At 40.1% G+C, this 25014-nt stretch overlaps 1 protein-coding gene across 1 annotated transcript in view; it reads left to right on the top strand.

Moving 5' to 3' along the window:
- LOC148436137 (embryonic protein UVS.2-like) overlaps positions 1–16687 on the top strand; it is a 16831-nt gene extending 144 nt beyond the window's left edge. Inside the window, exons 2-10 of the mRNA XM_088465345.1 lie at positions 577–711; positions 795–912; positions 2057–2235; positions 2340–2421; positions 2564–2691; positions 2839–2954; positions 5675–5900; positions 11023–11141; positions 16469–16687. Of these exons, the coding sequence (XP_088321471.1) occupies positions 827–912; positions 2057–2235; positions 2340–2421; positions 2564–2691; positions 2839–2954; positions 5675–5900; positions 11023–11141; positions 16469–16687 (1155 nt within the window). The 5' untranslated portion in view covers positions 577–711; positions 795–826. The remainder of the gene's footprint in view (positions 1–576; positions 712–794; positions 913–2056; positions 2236–2339; positions 2422–2563; positions 2692–2838; positions 2955–5674; positions 5901–11022; positions 11142–16468) is intronic.
- Positions 16688–25014: the final 8327 nt, after the last annotated feature.

Genomic DNA, 25014 nt, shown 5'->3' with positions numbered 1-25014 from the left:
CAATAATTGTCTTTTAAAACTAAGATAAGCGAGTTATTGCCCTAAAGCAACTTTTGAAATAATAGAAAATAATGACAACATTGAATTAAAACAATAATTTGACAAGAATATTACTTATAGCCATTTTACACTGAGCTAAAATTCCCAGGCTGATGCACATTAACCCAGATTTTTGTCAGTGTAAATGGATTTACCTGGCTCCAGAGACCCGGGGATCCAACTAGGGTATTTTGCAGGGTTGGCCATGGGTCGTTCCCATGCCATCCTGCAGTGTAAACAGCGTGATCCGGGTCACGGTGACCCAGATTGCACCATGGCTGACTTCAGTGGCGCTTAAAGATGACGTCATCTCCAAGCGTCCACTTCAACGCCGGAAGAGCTAGGTCACTGCAGACCGGCTCTGGTGTGAACAGCGTCGACTCGGGAATAACCTGGGCTGGCGCCGGGGAAGTTCCGGGTCTGATCCAGATTGGAACCCTTTTCCAACCTCTGGGTCAGACCCAGAACTTTGGTATAAAAGCGGTATGAGAGTACATAAACCTATGGATGTTTCCCTCCTTTTTCTGATTAATGTAGGCATTAAGGTACCAGTAGAGGAAGGAGACATATTAATACAAACTGGACGCAGCGCCATCAACTGTAAAAAATGCCTGTGGCATAAATCTGTGGATGGGACTGTCCCTGTGCCGTACATCTTTTCCTCTAATTATAGTGAGTTCTCTCTTCCTTACATTATAGTAAAGTAGTCAAGGACATTAATACTTACAGTATAGTAAAAAATGCAATTTTCACAGGTGACAGTGAATTAAATCTGTTCACGACATCTATGCAAGAATTTGAGTCCTTGACCTGTGTGAGGTTTACACCTCGGACAACAGAGAAGGATCACATCTCCATTGCCTCTTCACAAGGGTAGGATATCTCTCTGTGTCATAGAGGAGTGTTTAGTGAAAGAAGAAAAACTATTAGTCTAATTTGAACATTTCTGGTCTTCAGAACGTTCAGTGGTTTTGTGTCAGTTTTCACACCTGGGGGGTAGATTTACTAAAGGGCATTTTGTTAAAATACCAGTTTTCTAGCAGTTTTAAAACCATCAAATTTACTAAAGTCAAAATCGCAGAAAACCCTCCAGAAACCTCAAAGTTTAGAAACTACCATCAGACATGTCACCATCCCGATTTACCATTTTTATTTACTAGAAGCTGCCAGATTTATCAAGCAGTCTGTTTGAAAAATATATAAAAAAAAACAGGAATAACCTGTAATAGAAGTACTTATTACTGGCAAGATACTGTAACATATGCTATCTAAGCTATGAGTCTTATCAGAAGGTGAGGACTCCTAACCAGTGGTGGCTCCAGAGGTGGGGCTGCAGAGCAGTCCAATATTCAAATAGGAGAGCTACACTAACGGCCACACTAACTGCCACCCCAAACCCTAACCAAACATGAGTATTATTAGTGTAATTTCCCTCCATCAATACATGATAGATGTCATTAAAAGTGTAGTGAGTCCTCACCTTCTGATTGACCAAATAGATGCTGCACTTTTGTGGTGGGTTTTTCTGGAAGTTTGGCAATTTAAAACCTGCTGCTCATCACAAGCAGGTTTGAAAGCAACATCCAAACTGCTGATTAATAAACCTGGAGGTTTGGAAGAGAAATCTGCCTGTGAAGGGCAGCAGGTTAAAAATGTCACCAAGCCCACCTTTTAGTACTATAAATCCGCTTCCAAATTTATGTAATTTTTTAGCAAATCAAAACAAATTAGGATTCTATGTATCAAGCAGTGAAAAGCGTGGAGAAGTTGCCCATAGCAACCATTCAGCTTTGAAGTAGCATTTGTCAAGTACATTTTATAAAATAATAGGTAGGAGCCGATTGGTTCCTATGGGCAAATTTTCCACTGGTCCACTTCTCCAGGCTTTTCACTGCTTGATACATACAGTAGACCCCTATATTAGTTTACCAATATTGTGAAGCACAAAGTGATCCAAATCACACGTGTACAGTAATATATCAAGAGCAAACTCTCAAAGCTTTCTCGTTGCTTCCAGCTGTAATTCATTTATTGGACGAGTAGGTGGAGCTCAGGTAGTTGGATTAGATCGTTATGGTTGCATGTCAAGAGGGATTATACAACATGAACTAGATCATGCCCTGGGAATTTACCATGAACATACAAGGAGTGACCGTGATGACTATGTTAACATCATGTTCCAATATATCTCATCAGGTACAAGTCAATTCCATAAATTTTTTTATTACTTAAAGTTTTGTGGTGTTTTCATTCAAATGTCATTTATAGTAATTAGAGATTTTTTTTTTTTGCTGTTCCAGATAATGTGGCAAATTTTAACATAAAGAGTACTAACAACATGGGTCTGCCATATGACTATGGCTCAGTCATGCACTATGACAAGTAAGTTGCTGGGCACAGTGTTATATAATAAATGCTGGTGGTAGAAAGTCATTACAACATATTGAAGTTCCAATGGTCCTTTGTATGATGTATCATTCTGAATTATGCTTATGACATACAGTATCTCTTGTCTATGTGGTAGGTCTGCATACTCCAATACTTCCAACAAACCAACCATTGTACCCAGGCCAGATCCAACTGTGCGTATTGGCCAAAGGAAAGGACTCAGTATCTTGGATGCTGCTAAAATTAACCGGCTTTACCAGTGCAGTAAGTATCAATAGATATATAAACAGTAGGGGAAGATACTGCAGATTATATCTGTTGCATATTTAGTACAGTGCATCCTAAAGACAGAATAGCTAAATTTATTTCACCACATATGCAACAACTTGTCTTTTATGTATTTCTTCATAGATGTTTGTGCTACTTTGCTAAATGAAGTGAATGGAACTTTAAACTCGGCCAACTATCCCTCCAACTATACAAGTAATACCAGCTGTGTTTGGTTGATCAGAACCCCATCTGGACAGGTACAGTAATGACCGAGTGGAACAGGTAACATGTAGGAACAGAATTCAAAGATTGTTGGAGCCAGCACAGCACACATCTAAAATTAGTTCAGTCACATTCAGTCATGCAATACAACGGAATAGTATAATGAACATTTGATTTATTGGATTTTGATGAATGTGTCAGGATAGGGCTACACAAGGTACAATCCTCAGCCAGTATGTCTTTATATGTAATAATAATATAGCACAACACACACATAGTAGCTGATGCATATTTTAAAAAAATAGAAAAAAATAAAAGAAACCACTATGACCATTTTTTTTTACTTTAACTACCTTCTAAGTAATGTAGCTCTACTGTGGAGTTGAATGTCAAGTTCTTAATAATACTATTGCAAGTAAATTGTTGGCCTGAAATTATTCCAGACTTTCAGTGCATTGTAATATTTGGAGAAATCTACCATATGAAGAAATAATGTAATAGAGGCATGGCATGGCCAAAAGTTTTGAGAATAGCCCAAGTATTGGTTTTCACAAAGTTTGCTGCTTCAGTGCTATTAGACCTTTTAGTCAGATGTTACTATGGTACACTGAAGTAAAATTACAAGCATTTCATAAGTGTCAAAAGCTTTTATTGATAATTACATTAAGTTTATGCAGAGAGTCAATATTTGGAGTCTTGACCCTTCTTTTTCAAGACCTCTGCAATTTGCCATGGCATACTGTCAATCAACTTCTGGGTCACATCCTGACTGATGGCCGCCCATTCTTGCCTAATCAATGCTTGGAGTGTGTCAGAATTTGTGGGTTTTTTGTTTGTCGACAAATTCTCAATCGGATTAAGGTCTGGGGAGTTTCCTGGCCATGGACCCAAAGTTTAGATGTTTTGTTCCTCGAGCCATTTAGTTATCACTTTTGCCTTATAGCAAGGTGCTCCATCATGCTGGAAAAGGCATTGTTCGTCAACAAACTGTTCTTGGATGGATATGAATGGTCTCAGGATGCTTTACTGTTGGCATAACACAGTACTGATCTAGTGTTTTTCCAGATGAACTAAACAATCTCAAAGAGGATTCATGAGAGAAAATAACTTTATGCCAGTCCTCAGCAGTCCAATCCCTGTACCTTTTGAAGAAAATCAGTCTGTCCCTGATGTTTTTCCTGGGCAGAAGTGGCTTCTTTGCTACCCTTCTTGACACCAGGCCATCCTCCAAAAGTCTTCATCCTGTATCATGCCAACAGTAAAGCATCCTGAGACCATTCATGTGTGGGGCCAAGGGAGTGGGCTCACTCACAATTTTGCCTACACAGCCATGAATAAAGAATGGTACTAAAACATTCTCCGAGAACAATTTCTCCCAACCATCCAAGAACATTTTGGTGATGAACAATGCCTTTTCCAGCATGATGGAGCACCTTCCCATAAAGCAAAAGTAATAACTAAGTGGCTCGGGGAACAAAACATCAATATTTTGGGTCCATGGCCAGGAAATTCCCCAGACCTAAATCCCATTAAGAACTTGTGGTCAATGCACAAGTGGCGGGAGGACAAACAAAAGCCCACAAATTCTGACAAACTCCAAGCATTGATGAATGGATGGCCATCAGTCAGTATGTGGCCCAGAAGTTGATTGACAGCATACCATGGAAAATTGGAGAGGTCTCGAAAAAATGACAAATGTCTAAAACCACTGTGAAAACCAATACTTGTGTCATTCTCAAACTTTTGGCCATGGCTATAAACAATGGTGTCATATACTGTTTGCTGCTACTTAATGCTAAGGTGTAATGCTCCATTTTACATTTGTACAATAACCAATTAAAATAACCTATGCCCTGTAGGTGATCAGGACATCCATATTATAAAGATCAATTTGGCGTAAACTATGTATATACTGTATTAAGTCACAATTTTTTATTTCAAAAATGAAGGGGGATATTTACCAAACAGCGCATTATGGCATTTTTTCCGGTGGTTAAAAAATAGCATTTACTAAAGTTTATGTGACCGAAAGACTGGAAGGTTTAATATTTTCTTTTAAAAATAGTCACCTTGAAAACAGCGGTCTCAATTTTTTTCTCTTACAAAAAACTAAAATCAACAAAAAATGCATCAATCTGCAGTTTTTATTAGTCGTGTAATCCTTATTTCTTGATTAATAGGGCTAGATAATTTAGGAGTATATTAGGGGTGGGGATTAATATATAATTATATTATATATAGAGAGCAACTTTAAGTATTAATTATAGGGGATAGTATTAATGATTGCTACCTGGAGCAAACATTTTTTATATATTGTTGGGCACCACTTTTTATATTATACTATAGGCAGCATTTAAAGAGCCATAAAATAAAATTTGACCCAATCATTATTTTTATTTATTGCCTCCATTAGCAATTCATTAATAGTGCCCAATAATATTATATTGCTCTCTCCATACAATTATATTTTACTTTGCTGTCCCCCATCCTTATATTTATAAATTAGTATTGCCTCCATAGAATAATCATTAATGGCATTTGCTAATTACTACTGTAAATATTGATTTCCGTCATAATAACTGTATTGTGACTCTATATCTACTGACTGGGCAGATAGTCCAAGCATAGTAACTACAATGGTTTAAAGGCAAAAAACACCATATAAACAGTGTGTTACATAAAATAAAAAAATTTCCTTACTAAATGTGTAAGTACATTTTTTTTGCTGACTGTCTGACATAACTTTTATATTTAGGCAACCCTGAAGTTTAATAATTTTGATGTGCAGCCCTCACCTAATTGCTCATCTGACTACATAAAGATTTATGATGGCCCCAGTAAGACCTGTCCTGTGTTACTGAACAAAACTTGTGGGACTGGACCTATTCCTTTTATAGTTGCTTCCACAAGGATCATGCTAGTTGAGTTTGTCAGTGACAGCAGTGTCACAGGAGTTGGCTTCAAAGCAACATATGGCTCAGGTATTGTGTTCAATTTTAGAACCAGTTACAGTAAATATTATGGTTTTCCACTGACTAGCAATAGTTTCCTTCTCCATATTTAGAATATTAATTATAGTATGTGCCCAGAGTGCAATTTCCATGGGGCCCGAAGACATTGGGGAGCTCACCTTCTAGTTGGATAATTCTTATTTTTTCTTTCTTTTTGCTCCATTGCTGAATTATTTGTACATGTTTTGGGGGTGGTAAGGGTCTGTGTGGCTGAGTTCCAGCAGAAGGTTGCCCATGGGTCTGCCCTTACACTGTCACATTTATCCTTGAAGTTGGAGTGAGTTGGACCTCAGATGTGCATCTGTAATTTTCAGGATGGGTTGAATCAAAGTGGAGTGCTGAGTAAAACTGGCAACAGTGGAACTGTAGAATAACTTACTATTAAGACTATATTAGGTACCCCCAACTGGGAATCCAACAAATGTCAGAAGCAGCAGCACTCGGTTAATTAATAGATTTCAAGAGCTGGTTACTTACCTGCTCTTGATGCCTATTCATTACCCAAGTACCGCCGATACTGTCATTTGTTGGATTTCCAGTAGGGGGTACCTAACGGAGGGTACCAGAGACTATTATATGATAATGTGGGTGCCACCTACAGTACATTTTATATACTTATAGAAATGTGTGGGTCTGGATTTCTGAAATCTGAACACACCAATTTAGGGGTTCTGAGTAGCACTGGGTCAAGGTTCAGATTCACTTTTGTGATCCAGTTCGAACAGAGGGCCTGATTCAGACCCGCTCACAAGCTGTCGCTCCGGGTCTCGTACCAAAGGGGGCATGCTGTCGATGTTGAGTGACAGCATGCCCCCTTTGGTGGGCGGGCCGGGGGCGTGGCTGCCCAGACGGAGGCATTCCCATGGGAACGCCTACCGTCTGGGGCCAGCCCCACTGACATGACACCACCCACAGCTATGCGAGCGGCCAAGAGGCCACAACAATTAAAAAGAAAACACCCTGATTCAGAGTGGGCGCTCGTTCAGAGCGTCCGGCTCTGAATCAGGCCCAGAGTCCCGGGCCTGGATCTGTTTGCCAGTTGGGATCTCAGATTTAAAGATCAAACTCGAGTTTTGGATTCAGACATCTTTAATCGATTTTTATAATTTTTAATCAATATTTATTATTTTTTTATCCAAATCACTTGAGGGTGGATTTGCAAAACCAAAACACAAAGAGGAGTCCAGATCCTAAACATTGTGGTCCGTGCACACACACACACAGTGTAAAGTGTAAGTCTGGTGAGTGCACCTCAACTTTCTCTGTGTACTTGGAGCCGCCGTACTCACTAAGGTGTCACCCCAGCAAAAGCATACCATATATGATGTGAGTGTGGACTAAATGGACTAATATATATATATATATATATATATAAAAATATACATACTGTACATACTGTGTATGTATATATATATATATATATATATTAGTTGATATACCCATTTTCTTTTCCTTCATACCACCTTAACTTATATGCCAAGTTTATTTTATGCCTCTGGTGTAAAGTAGTGTACTAGTAGGATTAATCTGCACATATTTCCTTGCCGCATCCTGATGTTGCTTCCTCCTTTTAGCGTGGGTGCTTCTGGCACCACGTTTGGTAGAAGTCTTCTTGGGGACAGGAAGAGGTGATGCCTGTGAGAGGTGTGAGGTGGAGTCAGGCTGGAGGAGGGGTGGTGTGGTGCACACTTTTTGATATTCATGTGGAAGGTACGCATCACAATGGCCCCTAGAGAGGTTTTGCGTAAAGCATAGCCTCCTCATGGATGATGTTCAGCATGGAAACTCTTTAAGAGCTAACCATTGCAGTAAACCTCAAAGACTAATTCAAACAGTTGCACAGCCACCACCAGCCTGCATAACCCGTCATTAGTAAAAAGTGGGGACTTGTCAAGGAGTTGGGACGTGTCCAGGGACAACTACACTCAGCGTAGCTGGTGCAGTTGTCCCTCTTGGTGCCATGGGACATGATGGAGAACTTCTTCCAGTTGTCCACCACATGCCTCACAATTAGTTCACACAACTCCCCAGCCATTAGATGAGTGTCATACATGAGTTTGAAGAGGGACCAAAACAGGCAGGCTCTGTCTTCTGGGATGGGGACAGTAGTGTGATGCACCATCTTCCCTTTTAATATTCAAAAACTCAATTGCCATGTTTAAGAAAATTAAAAATCCAAATACAAAGCAAGTGAAGTATGCAAATCGAAAACCCCTTATCAAAGAGTTAAGTCCTTAGCAGTGGCAACTCCAGAGGTGGGATTGCAGCGCAGTCCAATATTCAAATTGAGATCCACACCAATTGTCATGTCAAATGCTGCTAAAACATCACTGGCAGATGGTGTGGCTCTCCCAGATTTGCATATTAGACTGTGCTGCAGCCCCACCACTGAAGCTTCCATTCAACCCAGACAATAAGTTTACAGTCTCACAGCACTTGGGACATGTTACTTTGTCACCCAATCACCTCAGTTAAGAGGAAACATTTTTCCACTTTTCACCTCCTTATGGTGAGTTTCGAAAACTCCCTGCTTAGTGGGTGCTTAATTCATGAAAGGAATATACTGCCAGAATTATATCTTTCAAGGTCAAGGGGTTTGGGCAGGGCGTTCATGAGTCAGTCAGGACATTGCATGGGGGGGAAACATTTTAGCCCTTTTCACCACCTTAGGAGTTGCATTTCAAAAAAGCCCTGCTTAGTGTGTGCCAATGTCATGGAAGGCACATACTCCATTTTTCTATTCTCCATTTGGGTTTGGGCTGGGCATTCAGGCAGTCAGTCAGGACATACATATATACATACATACGTACATACACACACACACACATATATATGTGTGTGTGTATGTATGCATGTATATATGTATGCTGCCTTGGTGTCATCCTTGACTCTGAACGGTCTTTTGTTCCCCACATTCAATCTGTCTCTAAATCCTGTTACATACATCTAAAAAACGTAGCCAAAATTCGACCATATCTTACGCAAGACACTACAAAAATTCTAATACACTCACTCAATTTCCCACATTGACTATTGCAATAGTCTCCATATTGGTCTTCCCAAAAATAGGCTCTCCCCACTACAATCCATTTTGAATGCAGCTGTGAGGTTGATCTTTCTCACCAAACGATCAGTGTCTGCTGATCCACTCTTTCAGTCCCTCCATTCAATTTAAAATACTAACACTCAGACATAAAGCTATTAACCAAACCACACCAACATACATCTCTTCACTTATCTCAAAATATCTTCCAACCCGGCATCTCCGCTCTGCACAAGATCTGTGTCTCTCATCCCCGCGCATTACTTGTTCCCATGCATGGTTACAGGACTTTTTTTGGGCTGCACCCACCCTGTGGAATACCCTCCCACGCACAATAAGACTTTCCACTAGTTTCCAAACATTCAAGCGTTCTCTGAAAACTCACCTCTTCAGACAAGCTTATCAGATTCCAGGACCACCCACCTAACCTTTTATAGCTCCCTATCTAACTCTCTTCTTATAGTAAACACCTATCACATCTTCTCTTTCTTCAATTTAACATCCTCCTAACCCTAGGCCAACTTTCCAGTGTGATTGCAGATATTCTTGGTGGGCTGTATAATCCAATCGGGCTGGACCAATTTGCAATATGTAGCACCTCTCCTTGTGTATCAGCACCTATTTCCCTATAGATTGTAAGCTTGCGAGCAGGGCCCTCTTACCCTTATGTATGTCATTTATGTATGTCTTTTATAACCCAGTATAATGTTAATGTTGATTCAAATTGTAAAGTGCAACGGAATTTGCTGCGCTATATAAGAAACTAATAAATAAATAATAAATAAATAAATATGTGTATGTGCGTGTGTTTTGGTTTTGGATGTGGATTGTTTAAATTAAAAAAAATAAAAAGTTTTAAAAACAGCTAAAATCATGTAATTTATGAAATCCAAAACCCGAAATTCGGATTTAAAATCCGAATTACAAATCGCAAAGAGATCAGAACTGCAACCCGGATATACCCGGATCTCCGTAGAGATTAGAATTGCGACTCAGATTTACCTGGATTCATGAAATCCGGGTGCATTTGTATTTCTGTAAAATCGAACCCCACATCTCTAATTTTAACTAATTTTTTTTGAAGGCCCAAATTTCTTCTTTCAGTTTTACTGCAGAAGCGTGGACTGGCTAGCCAGGCCATGAGTGTGCATAGCAGTCAGACTGGCACTTACCACTTTGGGATTGTATCATCTAATTCTGCTGCCTCAGAGATTTTACAATGCAGCTATAACTGTGAATTAAAAAAATGTAACTTTTAATGTTCTTAAAACACGACCCAGGGCCAAATTATAGGGAGGGCAACAGGGGCGGTCGTCCCAGGGCCCCCGCACATAGGGGGCCACCCCACACTGTCCACGGCACCATCCCCAAGATGAACTGTTTTTTTTAAATCTTTTAACGGAGCCGTCTGCCGATTAAGCCACGCCCCCTTATTCTACTGCTGGCCTGCTACCTCTCAAGTAAGCAGTAATATATATATATATATATATATTTATATATATATGTATGTGCACATGTGTATGTATGTATGTATGTATGTATATATCATTTATTGTTTGGGGCCCCCACAGACCATAATCCAGACCTGAAGGGACCTATGTCCTGGTGATAGACTACTGTAAATCTGTATTCATTAAATGGTAATAGACAAAATAGAAAAACTGGTAAGGTACAGCTTTTTCTCTAATCATTAGCTATAAATAAATTTTATACCAAGAGGCATTAGACTTGTTATGATGGCTTTATGATTTATTATATTCATACTTTAAAGCAGTGGTCTCAATCCCAGTTCTGAAGTACTGTACCATTAACAGGTCATATTTTCTGGATTTCTTTAATCATGCACCGATGAGTTAATCTCTTTTGCTGGCTTAGTAATTATCCCACCTGCTTCCACAGACAGGAATCCTCAAAGCATGACCTGTTGGGAAATGTCAGGGTTGAAGTTGAGAACCCCTGCTTTAGAGCTTTATACAGTTTGCACCTATAATGACAATGATGTTTAATCTCTTTCATCCCAACCCCACACCCACCTCCTTATCGCCACAGTACAATGTGGAGGAAATTTCTTTGAATTTCAAAAGAACTTTACATCTCCTGGATACCCTGCTGCCTACCCTCCAAACCTCTACTGTACATTCAACATCACAGCTCCTGAGGGATATCGGGTATGAAGTGTTCTGCTAAAAGTAATTTGATATAGTGCTTTCTATATGTAGCCTAAATTGTACTGATGTGGGACACAATTACATAGTTCAGTTTAAAAAAGATTTGCATGACTTAACTATTGTACACGATTATATACTACAAAAATGTCTCTATCTTGGTGGTGAATTCTTCAGTAGGAGACCTTGTGGATTTCTATGCCTCCATATTGTCTAAGTCTTCTTTGGTTTGTCTCACAGCCCCAGCAGGAATCCATTGCTATGTAATGCTACAGAAGGCTGGTGTGAGCAGTAGGGCCAATCAGTATCAGGTTTTACCAGGTTGGGATAGTGCCATTATAGCATGAGGTCACAAAGTAAGTGATCCTCCATTCATAGTGCCAACCACACTTAAGGACAGTCCACACAGGCTGTACTCCCTGGGGTGATCTGCCCCCACACCAAAAAAAGTCTCACCATAGAAACAAGCCCAGTGGGTGTTGGGTTAATAATAAAGCTTTAATAACAAAAAATATCTTATTAATGGTGCATTATAGATCCCAGCAAGACCTATCACGCCCAATTTTATTTACTGCCAAGGAATGCTTGGACATATGGTGCGTACACACTGGGCGATCAGGAAAGACAGTACGATTGCATTGTAATCGTACCGTCGTTCTTGATCCCCTGTAATGCATGCACTGAACGATCAGTCGTTCAGTGCAGGCACACTCCATCATTCCTGTACATGGCCAATCTGTTGTTAATGACAGATTGGGCTGCATGTTCCGGCAATGGACAATGTCGGGAACGACCAGCGGGAGCATGCATTGCTGGTCGTTTCCAATATAGAAGTGCACGATTTGTGCATTATTACTGAGCGATTGCATGATTACGATATTGTAATTGTGCAATCACTCAGTAATATTGCCCAGTGTGTACGTACCATTACAGTGCACCGGTAAAAATAAAGACCAGACAAACAATATAGTAGTAACTTATTGTGAAAGAAAAATCATCTAGACGTCACATCACACTTACCACTTTTTCACTCCCATAAATCCACTAGTACAGGGTTTCTCAAACACGGTCCACAAGGTACCCTAACAGTCTAGGTTTTAAGGTTATTTATGCTTGTGCACAAATGGTATAATCAAACTAACTAAGGTACTAATTAAGTTATCTGTGCTTAAGCATAGATATCCTTAAATCCTGGACTGTTAGGGTGCCTTGAGGGCCGAGTTTGGGAACCACTGCACTTTGATGTTCCTCTTGAATCTATGTAGCATCTGTGCCCTAGCTTACCCTAATGAAACTCACTATAATTCTGCTCAACTTGTCCCTAAGGGACTGTGGGTTTTATGTATCAGGCAGAGAAAAGAGTGGAGAAAAGGACCAGTGGAGCATTTGCCCATAGCAAACTATCAGCTACTAACTGTTATTTTATAGACTATACTTGATAAGTGATACTTAGAAGCAGATTGGTTGCTATGGGCAACTTCTACATGCTTTTCACTGCTTTATGCATTAAACCCTGTTACACAAATGACAGGTGTAGAGCATGTCAACCACATTAAAATTAACATCTGTGCTCTGATTGATCAGAGCTCGAGAACAGCCACTCTGGTTGGTTAGTAAAAGTGTTCAGTAGACCTAAAATGAGGGGTGGAGCTAATTTTTTTATCCTATGCATACCTGATACCCCCTAGAGCAGAGGTTCCCAAATGCGTTCTTCAAGGCACCCCAACAGGGCAGGTTTCAGTGATATCCATGGTTGAGCACAGATTACTTAATTAGTATATTAGTCAATTTGAGTTAATGACCTGTGCTCAACCATGGATATTTCTGAAACCTGAACTGTTGAGGGGTCTTGAGGACCATGCTTGGGAATATCTGCCCTAGAGAATGCAGCCCCTTTATGACCGGCCTAGAGCAGATTGGCTCTTTGGAGGAGGACTCCATGCTATGTGTTTACCTGCTATAGTGGCAGAAGCCTTATCTGACTAAGCCCAGTGATGGTAGTGTATTGCAGTATGCAAAATGGTTTAATCTCCTATTAGGAGACTGTATCAAAGACTCTTTAATAAAGCCTCTAATAGAGATGAAACCAGGTGGAAGACTTGCCTCCTGTCTCCACTGGCCATTTGGGACTCTCCACAGTGCATTCTACAATACAGACAGCAGTCCCCTGTAAATTCCTTGTATGACAGCAGCCATTCCTGGATATATAATGTAAGCTCAGACCAGGTAATTTCCACTGGTTAGAGGCACCACCACCCAGTGGGACTACTTCCAGCTGCTCATTAAGGAATACAGATCCTCACTTAAGGTGGCCATACACGGTGAGATTCAAAAGTTGGTCAGATCAGTTGTACGATTTTCCTTGTAAATTCTTCCCTTCAGATACAGGATGGCACGATCAGTTGAGATCTGTCTGCAAAACCATCTAATCTGCAATCCAACTAGACGATGGCGGGGACGTGCATCGGGGTCGCAGAAGACTCAAAATACAACTGTTTTCAAAAGATTGGTCTGTCCAACTTGTAGAAGCTGCCCAAATCGTGTGATCAATCGTCCCGTGTATGGCCAGCATAAGGAATTACTGATTTGGTTGCCGGATATATACTGGCAAATAGGTTTCCTTCACAATAGTTTTATTTGGATCTTCAACATTACTGTGCAGTTTAGGACCCAAACTAAATACTTTTGTCTGGATTGTAATTGGTCAGTAATAAAAGTGCACCTGATGTGGGGCTGAAAGAACAGCACTTTGATATTTTTATATATAAGATTGTAGTATAGCTTTTATCCATTAGGGTTCATGATCCTATGTGATTTTAATACAGTGCTGTGTATATTAGGGGTGTGCACCAGCCACTTTTCATGTTTTGGTTTTGGATCTTTCTTCTTGTTTTGGATCTGGATTGGTTTTGCCAAAACCACCCTTCCGTGTTTTGGGTTCTGGGTTTTGTATTTTGGATCTGTATTTTTTGGGAAAAAAGCATAAAAACAGCTAAAATCACAGAATTGGGGTTTTCATTTGTTCCTACGCTATTATTGACCTCAATAACATTAATTTCCACTAATTTCCAGCCTATTCTGAACACTTTACACCTCACAATATTGTTTTTAGGCCAAAAGGTTGCACCAAGGTAGCTGGATGACTATGCTAAGCGACACAAGTGGGCGGCACAAACACATGGCCCATCTAGGAGTGGCACTGCAGTGGCAGACAGGATGGCAGTTTGAAAAACTAAGCCCCAAAGAGTATATACTGCAAAGAAAAACAAGAGATGCTAGATGGAATTGTCCTTGGGCCTTCCAACCCACCCATATGTTGAATAAACAGGACATACACACTTTAACAAACCAATCATTTCAGCACCAGGGTCTGCCACACAACTGTGGCTGAAATAATTAGTTTGTTTGGGCCCCCACAAAACAAGCTCGCAATTAATCTGTCCCTGCACAAACTGTCTCTACAGAGGCAAGATGTCATCCTCATCCTCCGATTCCTCACCCTCTTCAGTGTTATCCTCATCCTCACAGAGTATTAGTTCATCCCCGCTGGAATCCACCACCACAGGTCACTCTGTACTTTCTGGAGTCTGGTCTTTCTGGAAGAATTGATAATTCATTTTGATGAACATCATCTTCTCATCATTTTGTGGAAGTAACCTCCTACGCCTTTTGCTGACAAGGTTCCCGGCTGCACTAAAAATTGTTTCGGAGTACACACTGGAGGGGGGGCAACTTAGGAAAATAGAGCCAGTTTGTACAGGGGTCTCCAAATTTCCTCTTTTTCCTGCCAGTACAGGTACGGACTTGTCTGACATGCCTACTTGGATGCTGTCACCGATGTAATCCTCCACCATTCTGTCAATGGTGACAGTATCATATGCAGTGACAGTAGACATGTAAGAAATTGTTGGCAGGTCCTTCAGTCCGGACCAGATGTCCAAACCGGCCCTTGACTTATGACACAGGTGCACGTGCAGCTACAGCGCACACAAACAGAAAAAAAAAACTTTTTTTGCACTTGGGGGGAGCATCCCTGATGGACAGAGCACCCCCTGGACAACATTACAGCACCTCTTTAGGACTACAGCCTTTATAGGACACTGCACACAAGTCACAAACACAGAAAAATATATATTTTTTATTTTTTTCAGCACTTTGGGGGTTACACCACCCTTCAACAGACGAGGCAGCCGGCCCTTGATTTATGACACAGGCGAACACTTGGCGCTGTTACTTTGTTGATGCACGTGCGGCTTTAGAGCACACAAACAGAAAAAAAAAGGATTTTTTTTTGCACTTGGGGGGAGCACCCCTAATGGACAGAGCACCCCCTGGACAACACTACAGCACCCCTTTATGGGACATTGCACACAAGTCACAAACACAGCAAAAAAAAATATTATTATTTTTTGGAGCACTGTGGGGTTACACCACCCTTTAACAGACGATCCAGCCGGCTCTTGGAAGAATTGTTTTTTTTTTTTGCACTTTGGGGGAACACCCCTGATGGACAGAGCACCCTCTGGACAACACTACAGCACCCCTTTAGGACTACAGCTTTTATGGGACACTGCACAACACTGCCCAGCCAGCCCCTATTGACTTTGGAGTGGACACAGCCCCTATGGACAACAGCAGCACAACTCCCACCCTCCCTCTTCACTGTCCACAGCCGGAGTGAAAAATGGCACCAATGCGCGGACCTTTTATAGAATCTAAAACCCTAACAATCCGACAGCGGGATAATGATATTTTGCCTCGATTTCAGGTCCAAGTCAGGCGGAAAAATCCGAGCCTGACTCGGTTCCCGGCTCGGATCGGGGGGGCTTGGGGTGGTTCGGATCTCAAAAATCCATACCCGCTCATCCCTAGTGTATATGGTACATGTTTGTGTAGTTTTGTCAAGAAATGTTTCATATTTTATTTAAATGGACGCGACTTGATTGAAACACATACATATTTAACTACTGCAGTGCCATATATCCGTCTTCATTGTTGTAGCTCTCAATTTGAATTTTTAGTGCGCGTTCCCAGACTTACAGAAGGTTCCTGCAGCTGATTGAGATACAATAAATAATTAATTTGGATATATATATATATATATATACATATACATATACATACACACACAGCATATATATATATATATATATATATATATATATATATATATATATATATACATACACACACAAATGATTGTGACAGTCTTGTTACTAGGCAGATAGGGTTATATGGTTTCAGCCAATCAACAAACAACAGAATTCTTATATCTTCTCAATCCTAGATAGCTTTCGTATACTCTTTATTTGATTCCTCTTATTTTACAGATTTCTCTGACTATAAGTGATTTTCTCATGGATTATTCAAGTAACTGCCAGTACGACTATATGACAGTCCAAGATAACTCTGATTTGCACGGTCCATTCTGTGGTGATTATTATATCAGTCCCATAATTTCCACTGGAAATTCTCTAGTGGTCACATTGCATAGTGATCAGAGATATCAGATGAGAGGTTTCCAGGCTTCCTACATCTTCAGTGAGTAATACAATCCCAGCTGTTCATTACTGAATGATACTACAAATCTTAATAAAGCTTTACTGATTTTATTAATTTGATTTAATAAGGTGTATTGATAATAAATTGATGAGCTTCATTCCACCTAGGTGGATTACTGTATCCACCTAATATATAGGGCTAAATGCAATAACTGGGATGCGGTCAATAACCTGACTGCGGGGATTCCAGGACTCAGAATGCCAGTGACAGAATCCTAACACTTGTTAGAATCCCGGCACTGCCATTCCGATGCCAGAATCCCAAAGGTAAGTAGCGTGGTTGGGGGGAGGGTTAGCATTAGGGTTTAGGGTTAGGCTCTAGGGAGGGGGTTAGTGTGCGGTGATGGGGAGGTTAGGTTTAGGCATTAAGGGGAGAGGCTAGGATCAAACACCAGGAAGGGAGAGTTAGGGTAGGGAGAGGCAGATGGTTAGAATACTGGGTCTGATTCTGACCCGGTCACAAGCGCTGTGCGCTCGCAACCGGGTCAATGGTGGGCCAGTGCGCATGCAACGGGGCGAGCTATCGATGTCGAGTGACAGCTCGCTCCCTTTGGTGGGCTGGCTGGGGGAGTGGCTGCCCAAACGGAGGCGTTCCCATGTGAACGCCTCCATTTGGAGCTGGCTCCACTGACAGTGATGTCAGTGGGAGAGATTTCGGCTCTGTTAGAGCCGAAATCTCTTTGGTGCTTGCGGAAATGAGACCCTATCACAAGGGTCTCGTCACAAGTCCGATGGTCTTGATGGTCTTGACCATCGCGACCATCTTCATGGCCACTCGCTATAGCTGTGGGTGGTCACCCACAGCTATGCAAGTGGCCAGGTGGCCGTTCAAAAAAAAAAAAAATAGCCTGGCCCTTATTCAGAGAGAGCACTCTGTCAGAGTGTCCGGCTCTGAATCAGGGCCACTGACCAACAAGTGTCGGTATTCTCTACCTATCGGCATCCAGATTCTGACTACCAGGATCCTGAGCACCAGCATCCTGTACCCATTCCAACATATATCTATCTTCCATGTGCTACAAGTTGTGACACACAACATGGGAGCTCAGTGTGATTCAGTAGCACCGAGCATCTATTTGTGCATCTTTTTAACCTTGAAATCCATCTTACTTGCACAATGATGCAACTAGATAGCACAATCAGCTTCTGCTGATTAAAACTATATACAGCATGCCAATGTTCTGTGAGTGACTGCGGGTGAGTATCTGCATGCTAAATACTTTGTTACAGTGTGACAGCCACTGACACTGTAATGTAGTGGGGGTAGTTTAATTCAGACACCTGTAGAAATAGGGAGAATATTTTTTTTATTTCTCTTTTTAATATATATATATATATATATATATATATATATATATATATTATATATTATATATATATATATATCTTTTACAGAACTTACTCTATTGCAAACCACTATTTATTAATGCCAAAAAACACAGGAAAAGCTTGAAAACATAGCATCAAAAACAAACATGCATTATGGGTAAAATAATTTACATATATTCAAATTGGACTGTCTACACTGCATTATGCTTTTTAACTCTGCCATATAATTCACTGATAAAACAGCCCACATGTGTCCATTGCAATCTCACACATATTAATAAAAACAGTCCATGTGGATCATGTCTTAATCCTGACACCAGAGTATCCACAACCTATAAACATCATGGTCAATTCCCCATACTGAGGAAAAGATAGATTTATTAGTACTTACACTGGGGGTAGTTCAACTTACACACCTGTAGAAATAGGGAGACTATATATATATATATATACACACTTTTTTATATATATTTTTATATTTTTTCAGTTATAACACACTACATGCAAGCACTGTTTATTACTTTCTATATGTCAACAACACAAGAAAAGAGGGCATCAATAACAAACAAGGTGCATTGTGGGCAAGATAATTTGCATATATGAAAATTACCTTGCGAATAGAGTATTGTGGTTGATGTGGTGCTTGCACTCTTTTCATGCAAGGTTGACATATGGGAATTAGTGAGTGGTGATTGGTATATGGTGGATATTGTGGGAGAAGAGATATATTGGAAAAAAAATTTAAAAAAATTAGTCTCTCTAATTTTAAATGTTTCTGATATAAAGGGACATATAAGAAGCCTGATACACATTAACAATCAATGGAGGACACTGATAAGAGCAGAGGAGACAGAAGCAGACTCATTTACTAAAGACAGCTGTTTGCGTGACACTGCGCAGAGCAAACAGGAGACCAGTGATCATTTGTAATGATGTTGGGTAGCAACGGTGCCCGCCCCTGGCTAGGGCCATCCAGGCCAATAGGAATATATGCCCCTGCACCCTCACTCACAGAACATTGGCATGCTGTATATCATTTTAATTAGCAGAAGCTGATTGTGCTATCTAGTTGCATCGTTGTGCAAATAAGATGCACAAAAAGACATTCAGTGCTACCGAGTCACAGCAGGGCATGGCACAACTAGAAGGAATGTTTAACGCGCAAGGAGGCTAGAGGTATGTGGACCCATCTGTATTAATGAACAGTTTTTCTCTAATAATGAACCACACATTGTATATAGAAATGCAATTGTATTGTTATGGAAGCTGTATATTCATCATGTATTAGAGCAATATATAGTTTGGACTTATACTAGACTTGCTGTTTGAACTCTGCTTTCAGTCGATTCCAACACATTAAAATGTGGAGGAAATTTCACTGCCTTTCAGCAGAACTTTACATCTCCCGGATACCCGGCAGTATACCTCCCAAATATGGAATGTATCTACAACATCACAGCTCCTAAGGGATATCAGGTAAGCTGAGTTTTGTAATCTAAAATAGTCTCATGGTTTTTTGTTTAGGAGGTTACTTGCATTGAGGAAAATATATTTACAGTATTTTGTTCAGTGTCAACAATATTTGCATGACTTCAAGTTGCACTATCATCTACTACATACATATCACTGTCTTGGTGGTGAGTATTGTATAAACCTGTATAATAATGTAGGAGTAGAAAACCCATAGAAACCTAGCATTCATAGACTATAAATCTCTGGGCCTAATTCAGACTTGCTCGTAAGCGGGTCAATGTTGTCCAAGTGTGCATGCGCACGACAGAGGCTGCTCCGTCGTGCGCATGCGCGAGACCCGGATAGCGATGGGGAAACCGTCGCTCCGGGTCTCGCACCAAAGGGGGAGTGCTGTTGATGGTGAGTGACAGCACGCCCCCTCTGGTGGGCGTGCCATGGGCGTGGCTGCCCAGACGGAGGCGTTCCCAAGTTTAAAATGTGATTTGCCCACATCTATGTGCTGACCCACAGGATACATCCCAAATGGAAGGCCAGTGAAGGTCAGGGGGTCCATGGGCTTGCATTAACTGCAAGAAGCAGGCAGGACTAAGTCTTTTGTGAGGTTGTGTGCAGACCAGCTGCCATGACAAAGAGGGCTGAAGAAGTGAGGTAGTGCCCTGAATGGGTGCTGGGTTATTTCTTATTTTCTGTTACTATATGCTGGCAACAGTAAAGCATTGTTTATATTTGAAAACCCGGACAAGCTGTGTGATGCATTGCTGAGCAATGTACCACAGATCATCACAAAATATAGCATCACTATATCTATATCTGTCTGTATCTCTCTCTATATATATATATATCTATCTATCATCAGTGATTTGAGTTTATTAATTTAATCCTTGAGACTAGTATGCTAAATGGCCATGGTTAGTGTCTTCTCCGCGTTCTGCTATGTCTAATTAGAATTTGATTTTACAGATATCACTGACTATCAATGATTTTCATCTTGAGAATTCCAATTTCTGCTCATTTGATTTTTTGGCTGTGGAAGATGACTATGGTCAGCAGTATGGTCGTTTCTGTGGTGATTCCATTATCCCTCCAATAATTTCCACTATGAATACCCTATTGCTGACATTTTATAGTGATGATACCAAAGGGCTGAAAGGATTTGAGGCCTCATACACGTTCAGTGAGTAATACTATCCTATTTATTCATTCCTGGATGGTACAAGTTTTTTTTACATAACTTTACTGGGTTTTATTTGTTTAATATGTATTATACTGATGTACAGTATGAACAGTTTATTTAGGGCTCTATTTATTATCATTATTTTTACTAAAATAAAGTGAAAAAGGGTGTTTTCATACCCTTTTCATGCTATTTTAGTTTCTCCTAAAGTTACTACAGGGCAATTGGAATAGAATTCGTAAAATTCTACTCCAACCCCTAAGTATCAATAATTTTTAGTAATCAGATCACATTTCCCGTAATTGTAATGAAAAATGCAATCTGTGTGCAAGTTACTAAAAATAAATTGTGAAAAAAATACCTGGGGAGGCTCTGTGATTATAACGCCACCTGGAGGTGGCGTTATCCAGGTCTCCACTGGTTACCGGACTCCTGCTCTGCTCTAATGGGCAGAGTAGAGCCCGGAGCTGGCCCCAGTGATCAGTTGTGTGGTCTAAACAGACCACACGATGATCACTTTAAAAAAAAAAAAAAAATAGTAAAAAAAAAAAAAATAACTTTCCTGAGTCCATGGCCCGGAGTTCGGGGCTCCGGTGATGTCCTCCCTCCAGGGGGTTGGGGTAGCAGCGGTGGCCGGTCGGCGCATGTGCGGGCACTTGTCATGGTATTTTTTCAGAAAATACCGTGATAAGGCTGCGGAGGGGATTCGCAGGGACAGAGCTTTATCGCAAGCTCTGTGTCTGCAAGGGATTTTTAGTAAATCCCTGTGATACTGCCTGAATTTGCAATGCGAATTCACTCGGTAATATCACACTACCATCTGCATTCCCAATGCGGATTGTAGTAAATGGAGCCCTTAGAGATGTATATTACACACATAATATATAGTCCTGTTATTATCAGGGGTGTCATATGCTCACATTCTGGCTGTGGATGGCTGTAGATGGTGCCAACATCACTGATCCCCCCATTTGCCATACATGCCATTATCCAGACTTATGTATCATTAAGCACTTTCTCCTTCCATCAGTATATGAGGAGCTTGGTGATAGTGGGAATTAACTTTAAAATGAGCATAGGTGGAAGATTATGGTGATCGGTCTGAGAATATTTATTTTTTTGTTAAGTGAAAAATAGGTTTTAAAAATATTGTAGTAAAAAAAATATTAACAGGTGTCATTATCCCCCCCCCCTCATTACATGGCGATAGGTTCCCTAGTTGCATTAGATGCCCCCATAGCAAAACCTCCCCCATACCTCCAGTGATAAAAGACCATTATGCCTACATGGCTGGGGACCGGACCACAGGAGAGAATGGATTTTCATTTAAAATGCTGGGAGACCTCAACAGACAGCACATTTAGCCTTTATATTTTGTAACTGCCCTGTATATATTTTGTATACAGTTTTTAAGGTAGGTAGTCAGAGTACCGACACCAGAATGTTGACATGGTCTTAATGTACACAATCAGAGTCAGCATGGATGTTATGTTGACATACAAAATCAATATTATATGAATATTGTGAATATGGACAGCTCATGTTATGATTAGGGTTAGGACAAAATTTCACAAAATGTAAGAATATCGATTGTTAACATTCACTATGATGATATTCTGTAAATGTCAACATTGTGTAGGTATAACGTCCATCTCAACCATGTCAACATTCTGATATCAACATTCTAACCACACCCGTTAGCAAAGATTGTGTTAAAGACTATATTTGTAATTTTGTCTTCTAATATCTATTTCTCTCTCACTACAGTTAAAGAAATGAATATAGATGAAGAATATGAGAATATAGAAACACTAAGAATTTAGCAGTGTGAGAAATCAGGAATTGTGGAAATGAACCAACATCACAGCTGTAGTTATATTTGCAGCATAATCACCTTCTTCATGGGATAAATCAAATCTGTCTGATCCTCCTTTGATGTTTGGAATGGGAATGGAATGATAATAACAGTAATCATTCTATATAGCAGGGGTGGGAAACCTTTTTTCTGCTAATTGCCGTTTTGATATATATAACATTAATCTGGTGCCCGGTGCAGGCCACGCCCCCTCCGTGACGTCACACGGGCAGAGCCACAATCGCCAGAGATTACAGCCTGAGGATGCTCCGGGGAGATGTAAGGGCAGCATTGTGACTATCTGAAGTATCTAATGATGCTCCATGCAGCACTGCTGCATAGATTCTGGATGCAGGGTGCCATTATAGGCCCCATGCTAGCCAGATGAGGCTAGCAGAAAAAAGCTCATAGGGCCTGACCAAATGATTCCGTGCGCCTAATACTGCCCCCAGACTTGCTATGTGGATTCAAACTATCTCTTACTATGTATGTATAATAATTCTTATTTAACAGTAAGTGTAAATAATGTAATAAAGTTTTGTTGTATATTTGTTTGTTAAATTTATTTATTTATTGTGTAATGTTAAATATTCATTGTCTACAGATGGATTATACAATGGGTGAGTGGGCTGCTGGGCCTCTATAAATTTACACTCATGTAGTTAGCATTCACACATTTGTAATGCAGGTGTGCAAATGGCTCCAATGGTAAAATGTCTGACTACATAGTGTGGGATGATTTTAAATTAATCAGAATGTGAAGTAGCTTCATATAGTTAGAATTCACAGATTTCTTTTATAGGAGCAAATGGCTCCATTGATAATCTGTCTATCTGCAAAGTGTGAGGTGACAGGTTTGAGTCCCAGCTATGACAGTATTTTGAAATGTGTTAAATTAAGAAGGTTATTATTGAAGGTGCTTAGGGTCAGAAGGGGAGGTGACCCCAGCAACAGAGGTGATGGGGGAAGTGACCCCAGCAGCAGAGGTGATGGGGGAAGTGACCCCAGCAGCAGAGGTGATGGGGAAGGGCAGGAGATATGATCACTTAGATGCTGGGGCTCACAGAGAAGGAAACTACATGCCCAGTGGAGTGGGGAAGGTGCCTCCCTGCAATGCATATTATGTTACCGCATTGCGCCAACTTTGATGATGCACATTGGTTCACACACAGAAATACAAGTATCTCATATCAAATTCATCAGTGCAGTCTTGTGAAGCTGTTTGTCACATACATTTATGACTAAACCACATTTTTGGCTGAAACAGACACTTGGCAAAAGCTGTGGCACATTATACCTGGAGGGTCACCTGCCCGGCATGGCATGTTGAAGCTTGATTGTAAATTTAACTGAAGGTCGATTTAGAATCGATTTAAAATGATCAACATCGATGGGGTTTTCAACTGTAAAAGCCAGATATTTATCATCCATAGGGTTTCTACTTCAATTGAAATTGAAACCCTGCAGATGATAGATATGTGGTTTTTACAGTCAAAAAGCCTATAGATGTTGACTGTTTTAAAAAAAAAATCTGAAATCAATCTAAATCAACCTTTAGTAAATGTACCCTTAGGTGTATGGGCACACACACTTTTGGTACAAGGGTGTGTATACGACCCCTACAGAAAGTTGGGAATTTGGATGACCTCTACAGAAGGTTGAGGATGTGGATGAAGTTTTTATCCAGCTAGATTGAGAAAAACAAGGAGATAAAAAGTATAAAAGAATCAACTCATTTGTTAAAAAGAAATGATCTATAATATAAGATAAAGATATATCTGATGTACATATATTAATAAAAAAAAAATATTTTTGTCTCAATATTTTTATTTCATTTCTTACTCCAAATGCTATATATATATATATATATATATATATATATATATATATATATATATATATACATATACATCCACACAGTAGTGGAAACATTTTTTGACAAAAATGGTCCAATAACACATATCTGTAAGTGGCAAAACTATGTGAACCTTTAGGTCAGGGAGTTTTAAAGAGAACCAGTATACTGTGTATCAAAGTTTACAAAAAAGAGGATAGTGCTTGAGGGGGGAATTCAATAGAGATTATCTATATAATATCACTCAACTGAAAATAAAAATATTTCAGCAACGCTTCTTATAAATAAAATACACATTTTTGTATTTGAAGTAATATGAGTATTCTCGTGTTTCTATTATTTAAAGGGACTTATATGGATGTTCAATATAGCTCTCAACTTCACTTGTTTAGATTAATTACCCTTTTGGTGTATATAGAAATCTGTGTAAGGACTGAGTTCTATAAGAAGATGGCTATCACTGCAGAATGTATAGTCTATACATAGCTATCTCTGTCCTTTTTGGTATTATATCCCTCTATGAGGACCAACTATTTAGGGATTAGAGTAACATCAGGGTTACACACAGAGGTTGATTCCCATAGCTAAGCGGTGGAGACCCATGAGAGTCGGGTTCCCAGATGAGTCAT

The sequence above is a fragment of the Taudactylus pleione genome, unplaced genomic scaffold (assembly GCF_031769625.1).
Source record: "Taudactylus pleione unplaced genomic scaffold, aTauple2 ptg001956l, whole genome shotgun sequence".
Lineage (NCBI taxonomy): Eukaryota > Metazoa > Chordata > Amphibia > Anura > Myobatrachidae > Taudactylus > Taudactylus pleione.
This window is presented reverse-complemented; position numbering and strand designations above follow the sequence as displayed.